General features: G+C 38.1%; 1 protein-coding gene across 1 annotated transcript in view; it reads left to right on the forward strand.

Moving 5' to 3' along the window:
• Positions 1-3,384: 3,384 nt before the first annotated feature.
• The window catches only part of LOC111252632 (potassium voltage-gated channel protein eag-like), a 95,472-nt gene continuing 82,146 nt past the window's right edge, over positions 3,385-16,710 (forward strand). The window contains exon 1 of the mRNA XM_022810852.2: positions 3,385-7,421. Coding sequence (XP_022666587.2) covers positions 7,334-7,421 — 88 coding nt within the window. The 5' untranslated portion in view covers positions 3,385-7,333. The remainder of the gene's footprint in view (positions 7,422-16,710) is intronic.

Below are 16,710 nucleotides of genomic sequence, written 5' to 3' on the forward strand. Positions count from 1 at the left end.
ACCGGAATCAACGTTCTGGGTAAATTTAGTAGTTGCCCTAGAATCGAGTTGCCTCCTGTCTGACTGCATTGGGGCTACAACGATCCTTGCGTGGGCCGTTGAAGTGCGCACGATGGCAAACAGCGAAATACAGACGAAATAAACCTACATCCGTATATAGCAAATATATTAGAGGTATTGTTCGTGTTTAACTCTAAATACAACTTAGTCCGCATAGAATAGCGCTGGTAGTTCGAAAAATCTAGTTTTCTGCCGTTTTCGAAACTTTGCCTTGAGATATATACAGGAATGAGCAGATACGTATGCCGCGTTCACAAGTAATTCTTTAGATGAGAACGAAAGGATTGCTAATTTTCATTAAAATTGTCTCCGTGATTGAGGTTGGAGTAGCGTGTGTTTAAAATGACCAATGAGATGAGCGGAACTTCATTAGGTCTGGGGGGAGAGAGGGGGTCGTAGCCGAGTCGTATCACAGTCTTCACGTTAAGTGTCCTTTAAGCGCCATTTAAATAGAAGCAACTTAGCTTGTCATTTCTAATGTCTATACGGCTATTTGTCATGTCTTGTTTGAGGGTAGGTGCTATTAACAAAATGTTTATCGTTGAAAATAGCTAGTAATCAGCGAACTTTTTCGTGCTCCTTCGCCTGTAAACTATGATTAATTGATTTCCTAATGGCTACTTAGTATAAATCAGTCTTCGGAACATGTAGCACATACTCATCAAAGTATGAAGCGTATTTGAAGACGACCACTGCAATATAGAATCATTTATAAATGGAATACACGTTATATGAAGATGAAAAGAATATTACGTTTACCATTAGATGATATGAAAAATTGAAACTAACAAAATTCTTCGAATCAATAAGTGTGAAATCATAACATTTTACACGTAACCGCAATGTTAACGTTTGCGTAGAACTATAAAATCGATGAGATGGTTTGTATCCAATCAAGCATGTCGAATGTTCCAAGGGCAAAAATGTCCATCACTATTCGTGTATTTTTTACCTACCTGTCATAATCTTCTCTCAATCTTTTCTGAGCTGCAGCGGTAAACAGTTATTCACAGAGATTCAGCACACGGCTGGAAGGTCTAAGTTTGTTTACTGAAGCACCCATAGATTTACTCCGTTAAGATTTCCGACTTTCAGAACTACTTACTTTTCAATTTTGGTTTATAGTCAGCCATTTTAATTCAACTAGCCGTCGCCTCTATAACGCCACGCGGAAAGGTAGACGTCATTAAGCAAGGAGAGAACTTCCGTACACAACGTCTTTTTTGGAGCCCTTTCCTTAACTGAAACTTCGAACTGCTGTTGTGCGGAATAACCGAGCGAAGAATGTAAGGCCAATGTGAGCAACAGGTGGAAGGACGAATGGGTGGAAAGAAGCCCCGCAAAGGACCGTACGTCCAATTAGCTCAGGAAAGGCGAGACCGTGCATGCTGAGAGGATTTTCGCTCGGGCAGGCAAGGTAAACAGTAAATCTGAGATAACCATTTCTAAGTACCAATTCACCTCTCGTCTAAGGACCAACGACGGCGACGACTGTCCCGTGTCGTTATATTTTTGATTCCATCGAATTTAACCGAGTCTACTAGACATTAATGAAAGCCGAAGTTGTCTCAAACATCTTGACCACTAACTAATCGAATTTACTAGCTACAAGTTCATAGGGACGCAAAAAAATCAACTTCAAACTTCAAAGAAGCGGCAACGAGCGTTCAAATAGTAAAGGCAATTTAGTAGTGATTACTTCATTGCTTGTTCAACCTCCCGGATTCGAAATCCCGATCGCCTCATTTTCACACAACAAGTTACTGTATTTTTGGCTTTCTTCCTTTTCGTTTTTTCTAGCACATGTCGTTTCATCTGATTTCCTACCTTTATTCCTGTTTCACTTGCTATACGCTGTGCGCGTATATGAGCATTGTATTGGTGAAAACCGGGAACAGTTTCAGAGGGGAAGGCAACATGAAGAGATAACCAACCTCCATTGCATTTGTTGTGAGCGGTTTGCCCTCTCGTCCAAAGTACCAGCTCCTCTCTGCATGGCTGCGGCCCTTACGAGGAAACGAACGAAGACCGGAGAGAACGTCAAGAAAAGCAAGGACAAGGGACATCGCACAAAATAGAAAGGCGAGTAGGCTAAATTAAGATATTGTAACGTCATTTCTTAGTTGCCCGCCTTATTCTGCGTTACATACCCTTTATACGTAGAGCGTTTCCTAGTGGATGTACACTGTTTGCCATACATCCAGGTGTGCTGAGGTAGGTGGCGCATGCGCGGGGCTTAATATCTGTTCTGGACCCTCTTTCCCCTCTCCTTTTCACTCTTGTGCTCTTTCTTGGGTCGTTTTCGTTCTCGTTCGTCATGCAGAGCCTCTGCTTCTCGGACAGCAGCAGCGAATGCTGCCGCGTCACCATCGTGAGCGACTTCTCTTTGTCTTCGTGACCCTTTATGTCTTACGGCCATCGTCGGCTGCCTGTACAACAATTGCGCTTATTCTATGGGATCCCCATGCTGTAAGCTAGCGCGCTTCCCGCTATCGACCCTCCCGTGCTCCCCGTGCTTTAGCCAGCAAGCCGAATTGCCCGTTGCCTGTCGGGACCGTCTGGTTAAATCGTCTTGGATCATCACTATAGGAAATCGTTATGTTGGGCACCACGACCGCCACTTGGACTAGTGAGTGCGGATGGAAGCCAGGATATGACAGAATTGGGGAAACTTCCTACCGGAGGAAAAGGCTAGCATGGCCAGCAACTTCAGTCTGTGTCGTAGTGGGGGTAGGGGTATAAAAAGTGATAGCACAAGCAAACGGTGGACTATATGGGCCATTCTATGGCCACTACAAGCAAAACTTCCTACTGTCTTTGTGCAGTTGGTCGCCGTAGAGGTTTGGGTATCGAAGGCTTGGCTTATTGCTTGGTCGGTTGCCTGCTGTCCCTTCCCCCAACAAAGGGGGACATTCAGATCTTTTTGGGGGATTAGAATTAGGAATCCTAACGGGACGAAGGGGAGGGCGACATTCTAGGCAGGGCAATCGGGGTTTCGAGGTTTCTACTGAACGGGCGAAGGTTTGTCGTCCTGCAAGCGGCAGCCCCCCTGTGCATGGTGAACATTCGTTCATCTCTCCATTCTCGTTCATGGCCGACTCTGGCTCTTTACGCCATACTCGCGCGGTAGAAAGATACGAAGGGCGGCGGTTTATAGTGGTGGCCGTGGCGGTGTGGGGCCTTGCGGTGGCCCTCATTCCTCGGCTATCATAGGCATAAGGGGAGAGGGTAGTAATACCGGCAGCGGCGCAGCGAGGGCCCGGCAGCGGCTGCGGCGGCACCCCAAGCGGGTCAGTGGCGCCGAGTAAGAGTCGGTCGGGAACAAGCAGTAGCAGCCGCTCCGCTCCACCCATGTGGCGGGCGCTGGTCGTGTCGTTCTAACAACGGTGCAGACGGCGGTCGTGCTGTACTAATAGACAGCTGAGCGCAGCTTCCAGCACTGAGAGGTTGCTGCTGCTGCTGTCCTACTGGAATACGGCTATTGTTGGAGCTGGGTCACGGTGCGCGCGAGCGAGCGTTGGTTTAGGTGAGGTTGAGGCCAGAATTGACGTCGATGCTGAGGCCTCTACATTGCAGATCCACCTATCGCCAATCGCTTAGCAATTCCAGCAAGAGTAGCCATACAAACAACAACGACGATACAAGTAAGCATGCTGCAAGTAAGCGATGACGTTCTCGTCCTTGAGCGCATTCGAACTTGAGTCCAAGCATGAAAACGTTTGAACTTCCAAGCGCTTGCCGCCGCCGCCGCCGCCTCTGCTGCTGACTGCCTCTGTTCCCTTTTTCGTCGACAGATATAGCCACAATAGTCACTTGGATAGCAGCAATTCTGAAAAAAAGGAGCAACAGAAAAGCATATATCAAAAAAGCAAAGAAAAAATTCAAACGCTGCAGAAACAGCACAGACGCTCATACCTGGTGCTTTCTGCGCTTATTCTTGCATTAATCGTTGTGTAGAATGAAGACGCAGTGCACGCTCTACGGTGTCCTTTTGTTTTGTACTGGATTAGTCGCTTTTGATTCGTCGTGAGTTGTTGTTGTTGTCGTTGCTGTTGTCGTCGCCGTCGTCGTTGTCGTCTCTTTTCTTCTCGTTAATCTTCATACTACGTTTTCTGAGTTCGATTGCGTTCGCTAGTTGGCATTGGACGTTTTTAATTAGCGTGCGCTTCAAAATCATCATCGTCATCGCAATCACACGCTAAACTTTCGATCACATCTTCAAACAGTTGCTTCTTGCCACAAGTTCGATTACAACAAATATACTTTGATTAGTTCTACAATAATTTGTTAAAAAGTGACGTTTGTTAATTAGTTATTATCAACTCTCCCGGCTCTCGATTGTGTTTTCGTTGATCCTCTTTAACCATGGTGACTGTCTAATTACCAAACTGCTGTTCCTGCTACCGTAATACAACTTTGATTACTACACGTTCGAATGACGACAGTCAGTACGTCAATCTTTATCTGTTATTGCTACCATCTCTACCCTTTGCCAGCACCGCTACTGCAACTGTTGCCACAGCGGCCATTGTTGAATAAAACGTTTGTGTTTTGCTGAACGGCTTCGACAACGCTACCAAAAACAACATCCACAACGGAACAGAAAGGTGCAAGCAGAGTTGACGGCTACGCTAGCAGCGACGTACCACGACAATGTGCCTATTCAACGGTCGCCAGCTGCATGAACGGATTCCTTAGCTAAGTGCTTATTAGGTTTTTTGCACTTGGAACCCAGCGCAATAAAAAGACAGAAGGAGACGAGGACTTTTGCCTCGAAGAGAACAACGTCACAAACGATAGAACGGCGGAAGGGTAGAGGGAACGCGGGAGTAACCGCGTCAGACGATTTCGACATTAGCTAGCAACAAGCGAAACAATCACATAACAGCAAAAACACAACGACAAATAGAAGAAGTTTGTGCTCGCCTATGAGTATCGAGGACAACGGCAACGGAGAGGACGACAATAACAGCCGAGTATCCGTTTTGCTCAACTATAATAACGACAAGTAGGAGTACAACAAGAGCCGCGCGACAGCAAAAATATCGGTCATTTTAAGATTGGCAACAATAACAAACAACACGAAAAACAAACAAAAGCTTGGCGGGTGCACGACAGTCAAATTTGGCCAGAGGGGAACAAATAACACATATGATTCAACGATTATTGCTACAGCACCTGTCAATTCTGCCAGTATCAATAACAGTATAACTTAGTACGTACAGCCACTGGATGATACGAGAATTTCGAAAGGCGCCGAAAGCTATCAAAGGCCAAAGTCGTAATAGCAACATAACAACAGTAAGCAAACAAACACTATTGCAACTCAAACGGCCATTTCTGCCAGTATATCTACCACTCGTACACTAGAACTAGAACAGAAGGAACAGATACCAAGAGGCGCCCTGGCTGGACAGGGGCCTAGAAGTGGACGAGGTCCTAAGATGATGTGGCGAAGGCGCTCGTGGACGAGGGTGATGGCTTCGCAAATTCTGTGAAGTGCCTAAACAACGTGTGCAAAGATTAGCGAACGGCGTACTGTGGGACACCATGTGAGACTCGGTGACCCGGCCAGATTCCGTTGGACAGCCCCTTTACAGAGGACTGTCCTCCCTGGCCCTTGGCTCTGACGCCGCGATGGCGGAATTCAGTTCGGGGCAAAAGCCATCGTCTTTAACGACTGACAACAACGACCTACCGCTCTTCGACTCGACGAGAAAAGACGAGGACGAGTTTCTTAGCGCTCGACTTGATTAATAATTAACGAAAATTGATCAACATAGAAACCACATCATCATCCTCATCGTAGAAACAAGCAAGCAAAACAAAAAAATAGAATGATAATAATATTCATACAACAAAAGGATACAAGGAAGAATATAGCTATAATCACATTACTGCTCCTTAATGAGTCATCCACCGCGACAGGGACACCATAGACCGAAACATAAGACCATACGATTAAAAGATATTATTACTACCATAAATACAGCCATTTTCCAGCAAAACGTTCCACCGACACAAAAATAACCAAGACGCCGCTAAAACGCCAAGAAGCGCGCCAACAAACTACTCTACAACCAAGAAATACACAACAACCATTAATACAAATATTACTAAAGCCAGAACGCAAATAAACGCGAGCCAGCAAATCTACAAAGCCGACGCTGCCTATCTGCCTCAGCTAGCCTGAGCTTGTGCTGCCAGTCCGATGCCGAGGGCTGGTCACCTTCCGGTCCTTCGTAGCCCCACTCAGGAAAGGGAGCCAGGTGTTTAGTGATAACGTGCCCGTGTACGTGTGTATGTCTAACCACAGGCCGAAACAACAAGAGTCGAGGGAAGCCCAACACAAAAAGAAAGATAGGTTTTAAGGACTTACAGAAACTAGAAGGAGCGAGGAGCAGCGGAAAAAGGGCAGCCAGGCAAGCAAACAAGCCTTTACACGAGCAGCCTATCCGTCTAAACTGGAGCCTGCTGCAGTTGTCGCCGGCTCCTTGTAAAGCGCACAGTATCGCTTCTGCCAAGTAACGGTAGTACGACTATTACCAACGCCATACTAAGTACCTAGTTGACTATCTGTTTGTCTCACGGCGTGGATCGAAAAAGCAGTTTAGAACACGCTAAGGAATACAACGCGAAGAAGCGCATTAAAAACACTGTCTTTTGTCTCAAGGGGCCTGCAACAAAGCTTATACAGCAGTGGCCGGCTGAGGTGGCAACTAGATTGGGCGCGCCCGCGAGACTCAGTGACCAGCAGGATAGTCGACCTGACTGAGGAGCTGAACTTGCAGAAGAAACTGAGATACTTTTCATCCTTCTGCTTGAGTATAATTCCACACACGACGCCAGCGTTGGATAACCATCGGCTACCTTATAAACTATCCGGCTAAAGCACTAGACCAACTTGGCTAAAAGTCCGCGGGCGCCGCCATCAAAGGCAATACGAGCATCGAACCTAACTTTCGTTGCGTGCAGCAGGATTTGAGGCTACAGGCGTTTTTAAACGCTCATACCATTCCGCTAAATGACAGTAAATGGCTTTCGTCTACTGGGCCCGCGCGTAACAGGTTAGGTTTTTGTTTGATCGTCGGGAGGGGAATCCAGTGGACACGTGCTGCAAGCCAGAAAAGCAGCCTCCAGAAAGGAGTGAACCGCGCCCCATAGAAGACGGCAAACTGAACCTGTTAACTTAACCTCTCCTTCTACGTCCTATTCTTCTTAGGCAACTGGGTGGGCCTGCTCGGCGGGCTCCCGCCCGAAGGACCGCCCCGGAATGGTGACCATGCCCGGAGGCCGCAGGGGCCTCGTCGCTCCGCAAAATACTTTCCTCGAAAATATCATACGGAGATATAATTCGCTACGTAAGTATCACCAGTTCACAGGTCCTTGTTTTGAATAGGTATCTAATGTTAGGTATCATTTACAGATAGCACGACATCTGCTAGTCTGCCAAGTTAGCTAAATATAGCCAGAAATCGTACCGACTACTGAGCTGTAAAAAAAATACAGGGTTGTATTTTCGAGTTACGAATTACATACATTAACATGATACACCATACGAAGCGAATGAACATCACATGTAGACCGGCCTCAACTGGTACAAGGTCATGCGCAGGGTCCAAGCACATTTGTGACCAACATAAGGGAATGTACATGATAAATTGTAACTTTGTCAAAGTTAGGCTGTTTTTCGTTGTTTCTTTGGAAACCTTCTATCAGTTATGCCTTCAGCTGTATCTCGCTTGTTCTCATGATTCCGCAATAGCTGCCACTTGTACGACCTATATGCAGTCACTTCATACACTCATTATGGTATGACAGGCCCGAAAATGTCATGAACGTGAAGTTCTGCTACATCTTCTAAAAAGTACAGCTATCGCGACTGTTAATCATCCGCCATACATTTAATGGTAAAGAAGGTTCCGAATTGATCATACATGTGCGTCGTTGAAAGGGACAAGCTTCTCATAGTAGTGTCTCATAACAATAGGGATACTCACGAGGAAATGACAATGATACGTGCACAGCATATTCTTACAGCCGCCTGGCTCTCTCATATACGGCAGCGTGCGCATGTAGTATCATCGCCGTTATCGTATGCACTGGCATCAGCACCATCACGACCGTTATCTATGCCACAGGAACGTTATAGCTATATGCATATCATACACTGGCGAAAAGCGAGGATGCTGGATCGAGACCTGGTTACGTACTACACCGGAGTGAAATCCACTCGAAGCCGCAATACGGGAGGCTTTGTTAAAGCTGGGATGGACGCTGTACGCATGGTGGATAATGGTTACATTAAATAAAAATTAACAAAAATTATACTTTCGGTGCGCGCAAACGATTTCGTTGAAATATATGTTTTGCTAAAACAGAACCATAGAAACAGAGCATAAAAAAATTCTCAACTCAGTACATGCCGGCCCATATGCTGAAGTAGATACCAGCTGCACGAGTATCAAACTCATACAGAACAACGCCCGATAACTAATTCGAGTTTGTTTGTTCCGCAACTGGTCGCATTCAATTATGGCGGCGCGTTTGAGAATGCTTAGATATTAAGGACAGACAGGCAGAGAGTAGAACGCGCAGTTTCAGACTTCCGAACGAAAAAAATTACGCGAGGCCAACTAAGGTTAGAACTGTTGCAATAGAGGTTGACTGCATATGGCAAATGATAGATAGCTATAATTCTATAACTGACCAAACTGTTATGGTCCCTTTTTCTAATTCAGTTCAAGTCAACATGGATCCGTAAGAAGGACAGAGAGCTAAATATTAGCTCAATGAATGATTTCTGTTTGCGGCCAGCGCTACCGTTAAGCACTACTGAGACACAATAACTACTGTGTTTATATGATGAACAGTCAACTAACGGTTGGCTGCTCCTAAAACCATATAGTTTATTTTATATATGAATGCTACCAGCAGATATACGCATTCGTGGAGTAATGGCGCAGCGGATTGTAGTAGGGTAGTTCAACTTTACGAATCCTGTGGGGTGAGAACCAAATGACGAAATACGATAGCAGAGGAGCAGTGTTTACGATAACTAACGCGCGGTTCTAACCTCCAATGTCCGTGGTAGCTTAGCAAGTAACAAATTTGAATACAAATCTTAAGGACACGAAAAAGAGCCAAGTATGAATCTGGGCATACCCGCACGGTTCGTTTCGTGCTAGGAGGCAGCGATGCAATGCACTGCTTAACGGCGGTGAACTTGGAATATGTAGCTCCCATCAGCCAGGTACGGCAACCATCGAAGTGCCGTGGACCTGCTAGGTTGAAACGCTCTCTGTTGCTATACTGTTCCTTTTAGTATTGATCAGGCACTCGACAACTAGCATTGAACTGATGGGCTGACATCGAAGCATAGTGACCTGCCTTCTCTGGTAAGAACGTGAGCGACGTATAGCAGACGATGGATATACTCCAGTATTTCGAACCGCAGCTATGACACGTTTAACCACTGCCGATGATGATAAGTCCAAAGGACGGTCGATTGGAGAGAGTCTGTATTCAGTAGAGTATCCTGAATTTGATAAGCGGCATTTATGTACCATGTTTATCGTGTGAGGTAAGACTGGGTAAGAGAGAGGGACAGACTAGCAATATTTTGAGCGCTTTGGAAGCTCTAACTTTAGCCTATAAAAAAAGCTGTGGAAATGTGATGATAGCTGGATGCGGTAAGTAGAACATCGGCATATGGTTTATCCAGACAGTCCCATTCGAAGTGGTTCTTTAATCACTGAATGAAGTTATAGAAAGAATAAAAAAGACAATGGTATCCAATTAAAACGAATTTGAAAATTGATGTCTGGTTTCTAACAGTAGTAAGACGTTAATTTTGAGTGTTAAGAAAAAACGACCGAGTAATTACTGAAGACATGACTGCTAATTAAGTTTTTACCAATATGACCTGCTATGAGTTTATTCACTGAAGATACATAAGTTAAACGTGCAGCAGTGTTTATAACGCTGATACGAATGATTAACCATTATTAAAACACTTTATATAGTTATGGTGAATAATGGCTCTTCGTTTACGGCGGAGGCAAGTTTATCTGAATTAAAAAGTGCGTGAAAGTTACTGTTTGCTCCACGAAAGATTACCCACTGCTGGACTCTGGTACGGAGACCAGCTGCCCCAGATCGTTGATATATAGCTCTTCCAACAAGAGCATAAAACTTGACCACCAAAACTTCCCTATTAGCGAAAACATCATGCGCTGCAGTATTCCCTAGTTGGGTTGATCAAGGCTACTGGGGTATCCAATGTCCGCCTGGATCTATTCGTATCTCATATATAAAACAACCTCTGATCATTTGCCGACTGGGCCGAAAAATCTGAAGGGCATTTTTGGAGAAAATCATATTAAATGGTACGAATCTCTAGGCACATGTTCGCACGACTAAAGTAATAATACTTTGAAAATTGATGAATATGTGGCAGAGCTTTACCGAAAGCAAACATTACCTAAAAGTTATGGAACTACATTTTTTTTCTGTCAAAATGTACAGTAGTTATAGTAGCAGTATGTAAATTTAAGACTTCATAGAAATTGCGAAATAATTCCAAAGTTTTACTCACTAAAAGTCACCGACGTTGAACATTTCCTAAAACCCTAAAATAACAATAATGTCTTTTTGTTTAATAGCACTTGTCGTCTAGTGTACGTTGGTAAAGTAATTGGGGTCAGTTCTTTCTCAGTCAGAAATCAGAGACAGATTATCTATCTATCTATCTATCTATCTATCTATCTATCTATCTATCTATCTATCTATCTATCTATCTATGTAATCCATCCTATCTATCTATCTATCTATCTATCTATCTATCTATGTAATCCATCCTATCTATCTATCTATCTATCTATCTATCTATGTAATCCATCCTATCTATCTATCTATCTATCTGTGTAATCCATCCTATCTATCTATATATGTAATCCATCCTATCTATCTATCTATCTATCTATCTATCTATCTATCTATCTATCTATGTAATCCTATCCTATCTATCTATCTATCTATGTAATCCATCCTATCTATCTATCTATCTATGTAATCCATCCTATCTATCTATCTATCTATGTAATCCATCCTATCTATCTATCTATCTATGTAATCCATCCTATCTATCTATCTATCTATTAATCCATCCTATCTATCTATCTATCTATATCTATCTATCTATCTATCTATTAATCCATCTATCTATCTATCTATCTATCATCCTATCTATCTATCTATCTATCTATCTATCTATCTATCTATCTATCTATCTATCTATCTATCTATCTATCTATCTATCTATCTATCTATCTATCTATCTATCTATCTATCTATCTATCTATCTATCTATCTATCTATCTATCTATCTATCTATCTATCTATCTATCTATCTATCTATCTATCTATCTATCTATCTATCTATCTATCTATCTATCTATCTATCTATCTATCTATCTATCTATCTATCTATCTATCTATCTATCTATCTATCTATCTATCTATCTATCTATCTATCTATCTATCTATCTATCTATCTATCTATCTATCTATCTATCTATCTATCTATCTATCTATCTATCTATCTATCTATCTATCTATCTATCTATCTATCTATCTATCTATCTATCTATCTATCTATCTATCTATCTATCTATCTATCTATCTATCTATCTATCTATCTATCTATCTATCTATCTATCTATCTATCTATCTATCTATCTATCTATCTATCTATCTATCTATCTATCTATCTATCTATCTATCTATCTATCTATCTATCTATCTATCTATCTATCTATCTATCTATCTATCTATCTATCTATCTATCTATCTATCTATCTATCTATCTATCTATCTATCTATCTATCTATCTATCTATCTATCTATCTATCTATCTATCTATCTATCTATCTATCTATCTATCTATCTATCTATCTATCTATCTATCTATCTATCTATCTATCTATCTATCTATCTATCTATCTATCTATCTAATCTATCTATCTATCTATCTATCTATCTATCTATCTATCTATCTATCTATCTATTCTATCTATCTATCTATCTATCTATCTATCTATCTATCTATCTATCTATCTATCTATCTATCTATCTATCTATCTATCTATCTATCTATCTATTATCCATCTATCTATCTATCTATCTATATCATCTATCTATCTATCTATCTATTATCATCTATCTATCTATCTATCTATCTATCTATCTATCTATCTATCTATCTATCTATCTATCTATCTATCTATCTATCATCTATCTATCTATCTATCTATCTATCTATCTATCTATCTATCTATCTATCTATCTATCTATCTATCTATCTATCTATCTATCTATCTATCTATCTATCTATCTATTAATCCATCTATCTATCTATCTATCTATCTATTATCCATCCTATCTATCTATCTATCTATCTATCTATTATCCATCCTATCTATCTATCTATCTATTAATCCATCCTATCTATCTATCTATCTATCTATCTATCTATCTATCTATCTATCTATCTATCTATCTATCTATCTATCTATCTATCTATCTATCTATCTATCTATCTATCTATCTATCTATCTATCTATCTATCTATCTATCTATCTATCTATCTATCTATCTATCTATCTATCTATCTATCTATCTATCTATCTATCTATCTATCTATCTATCTATCTATCTATCTATCTATCTATCTATCTATCTATCTATCTATCTATCTATCTATCTATCTATCTATCTATCTATCTATCTATCTATCTATCTATCTATCTATCTATCTATCTATCTATCTATCTATCTATCTATCTATCTATCTATCTATCTATCTATCTATCTATCTATCTATCTATCTATCTATCTATCTATCTATCTATCTATCTATCTATCTATCTATCTATCTATCTATCTATCTATCTATCTATCTATCTATCTATCTATCTATCTATCTATCTATCTATCTATCTATCTATCTATCTATCTATCTATCTATCTATCTATCTATCTATCTATCTATCTATCTATCTATCTATCTATCTATCTATCTATCTATCTATCTATCTATCTATCTATCCTATCTATCTATCTATCTATCTATCTATCTATCTATCTATCTATCTATCTATCTATCTATCTATCTATCTATCTATCTATCTATCTATCTATCTATCTATCTATCTATCTATCTATCTATCTATCTATCTATCTATCTATCTATCTATCTATCTATCTATCTATCTATCTATCTATCTATCTATCTATCTATCTATCTATCTATCTATCTATCTATCTATCTATCTATCTATCTATCTATCTATCTATCTATATCTATCTATCTATCTATCTATCTATCTATCTATCTATCTATCTATCTATCTATCTATCTATCTATCTATCTATCTATCTATCTATCTATCTATCTATCTATCTATCTATCTATCTATCTATCTATCTATCTATCTATCTATCTATCTATCTATCTATCTATCTATCTATCTATCTATCTATCTATCTATCTATCTATCTATCTATCTATCTATCTATCTATCTATCTATCTATCTATCTATCTATCTATCTATCTATCTATCTATCTATCTATCTATATCTATCTATCTATCTATCTATCTATCTATCTATCTATCTATCATCTATCTATCTATCTATCTATCTATCTATCTATCTATCTATCTATCTATCTATCTATCTATCTATCTATCTATCTATCTATCTATCTATCTATCTATCTATCTATCTATCTATCTATCTATCTATCTATCTATCTATCTATCTATCTATCTATCTATCTATCTATCTATCTATCTATCTATCTATCTATCTATCTATCTATCTATCTATCTATCTATCTATCTATCTATCTATCTATCTATCTATCTATCTATCTATCTATCTATCTATCTATCTATCTATCTATCTATCTATCTATCTATCTATCTATCTATCTATCTATCTATCTATCTATCTATCTATCTATCTATCTATCTATCTATCTATCTATCTATCTATCTATCTATCTATCTATCTATCTATCTATCTATCTATCTATCTATCTATCTATCTATCTATCTATCTATCTATCTATCTATCTATCTATCTATCTATCTATCTATCTATCTATCTATCTATCTATCTATCTATCTATCTATCTATCTATCTATCTATCTATCTATCTATCTATCTATCTATCTATCTATCTATCTATCTATCTATCTATCTATCTATCTATCTATCTATCTATCTATCTATCTATCTATCTATCTATCTATCTATCTATCTATCTATCTATCTATCTATCTATCTATCTATCTATCTATCTATCTATCTATCTATCTATCTATCTATCTATCTATCTATCTATCTATCTATCTATCTATCTATCTATCTATCTATCTATCTATCTATCTATCTATCTATCTATCTATCTATCTATCTATCTATCTATCTATCTATCTATCTATCTATCTATCTATCTATCTATCTATCTATCTATCTATCTATCTATCTATCTATCTATCTATCTATCTATCTATCTATCTATCTATCTATCTATCTATCTATCTATCTATCTATCTATCTATCTATCTATCTATCTATCTATCTATCTATCTATCTATCTATCTATCTATCTATCTATCTATCTATCTATCTATCTATCTATCTATCTATCTATCTATCTATCTATCTATCTATCTATCTATCTATCTATCTATCTATCTATCTATCTATCTATCTATCTATCTATATCTATCTATCTATCTATCTATCTATCTATCTATCTATCTATCTATCTATCTATCTATCTATCTATCTATCTATCTATCTATCTATCTATCTATCTATCTATCTATCTATCTATCTATCTATCTATCTATCTATCTATCTATCTATCTATCTATCTATCTATCTATCTATCTATCTATCTATCTATCTATCTATCTATCTATCTATCTATCTATCTATCTATCTATCTATCTATCTATCTATCTATCTATCTATCTATCTATCTATCTATCTATCTATCTATCTATCTATCTATCTATCTATCTATCTATCTATCTATCTATCTATCTATCTATCTATCTATCTATCTATCTATCTATCTATCTATCTATCTATCTATCTATCTATCTATCTATCTATCTATCTATCTATCTATCTATCTATCTATCTATCTATCTATCTATCTATCTATCTATCTATCTATCTATCTATCTATCTATCTATCTATCTATCTATCTATCTATCTATCTATCTATCTATCTATCTATCTATCTATCTATCTATCTATCTATCTATCTATCTATCTATCTATCTATCTATCTATCTATCTATCTATCTATCTATCTATCTATCTATCTATCTATCTATCTATCTATCTATCTATCTATCTATCTATCTATCTATCTATCTATCTATCTATCTATCTATCTATCTATCTATCTATCTATCTATCTATCTATCTATCTATCTATCTATCTATCTATCTATCTATCTATCTATCTATCTATCTATCTATCTATCTATCTATCTATCTATCTATCTATCTATCTATCTATCTATCTATCTATCTATCTATCTATCTATCTATCTATCTATCTATTATCTATCTATCTATCTATCTATCTATCTATCTATCTATCTATCTATCTATCTATTAATCCATCTATCTATCTATCTATCTATCTATCTATCTATCTATCTATCTATCTATCTATCTATCTATCTATCTATCTATCTATCTATCTATCTATCTATCTATCTATCTATCTATCTATCTATCTATCTATCTATCTATCTATCTATCTATCTATCTATCTATCTATCTATCTATCTATCTATCTATCTATCTATCTATCTATCTATCTATCTATCTATCTATCTATCTATCTATCTATCTATCTATCTATCTATCTATCTATCTATCTATCTATCTATCTATCTATCTATCTATCTATCTATCTATCTATCTATCTATCTATCTATCTATCTATCTATCTATCTATCTATCTATCTATCTATCTATCTATCTATCTATCTATCTATCTATCTATCTATCTATCTATCTATCTATCTATCTATCTATCTATCTATCTATCTATCTATCTATCTATCTATCTATCTATCTATTATCTATCTATCTATCTATCTATCTATCTATCTATCTATCTATCTATCTATCTATCTATCTATCTATCTATCTATCTATCTATCTATCTATCTATCTATCTATCTATCTATCTATCTATCTATCTATCTATCTATCTATCTATCTATCTATCTATCTATCTATCTATCTATCTATCTATCTATCTATCTATCTATCTATCTATCTATCTATCTATCTATCTATCTATCTATCTATCTATCTATCTATCTATCCATCCTATCTAATCTAATCTAATCTAATCTAATCTAATCTAATCTAATCTATCTATCTATCTATCTATCTATCTATCTATCTATCTATCTGTCTATCTATGTAATCCATCCTATCTATCTATATGCATGAAAAAAAGTAGCCAACTTCCACGGTATACTGAGATGAGGCTCCTTGCGTGCAAATTGTTGGCACCCTACTAAAAACCAACTAAACGAAG

This window comes from Varroa destructor, unplaced genomic scaffold (genome assembly GCF_002443255.2).
Source record: "Varroa destructor unplaced genomic scaffold, Vdes_3.0 BEIS01000006.1, whole genome shotgun sequence".
NCBI lineage: Eukaryota > Metazoa > Arthropoda > Arachnida > Mesostigmata > Varroidae > Varroa > Varroa destructor.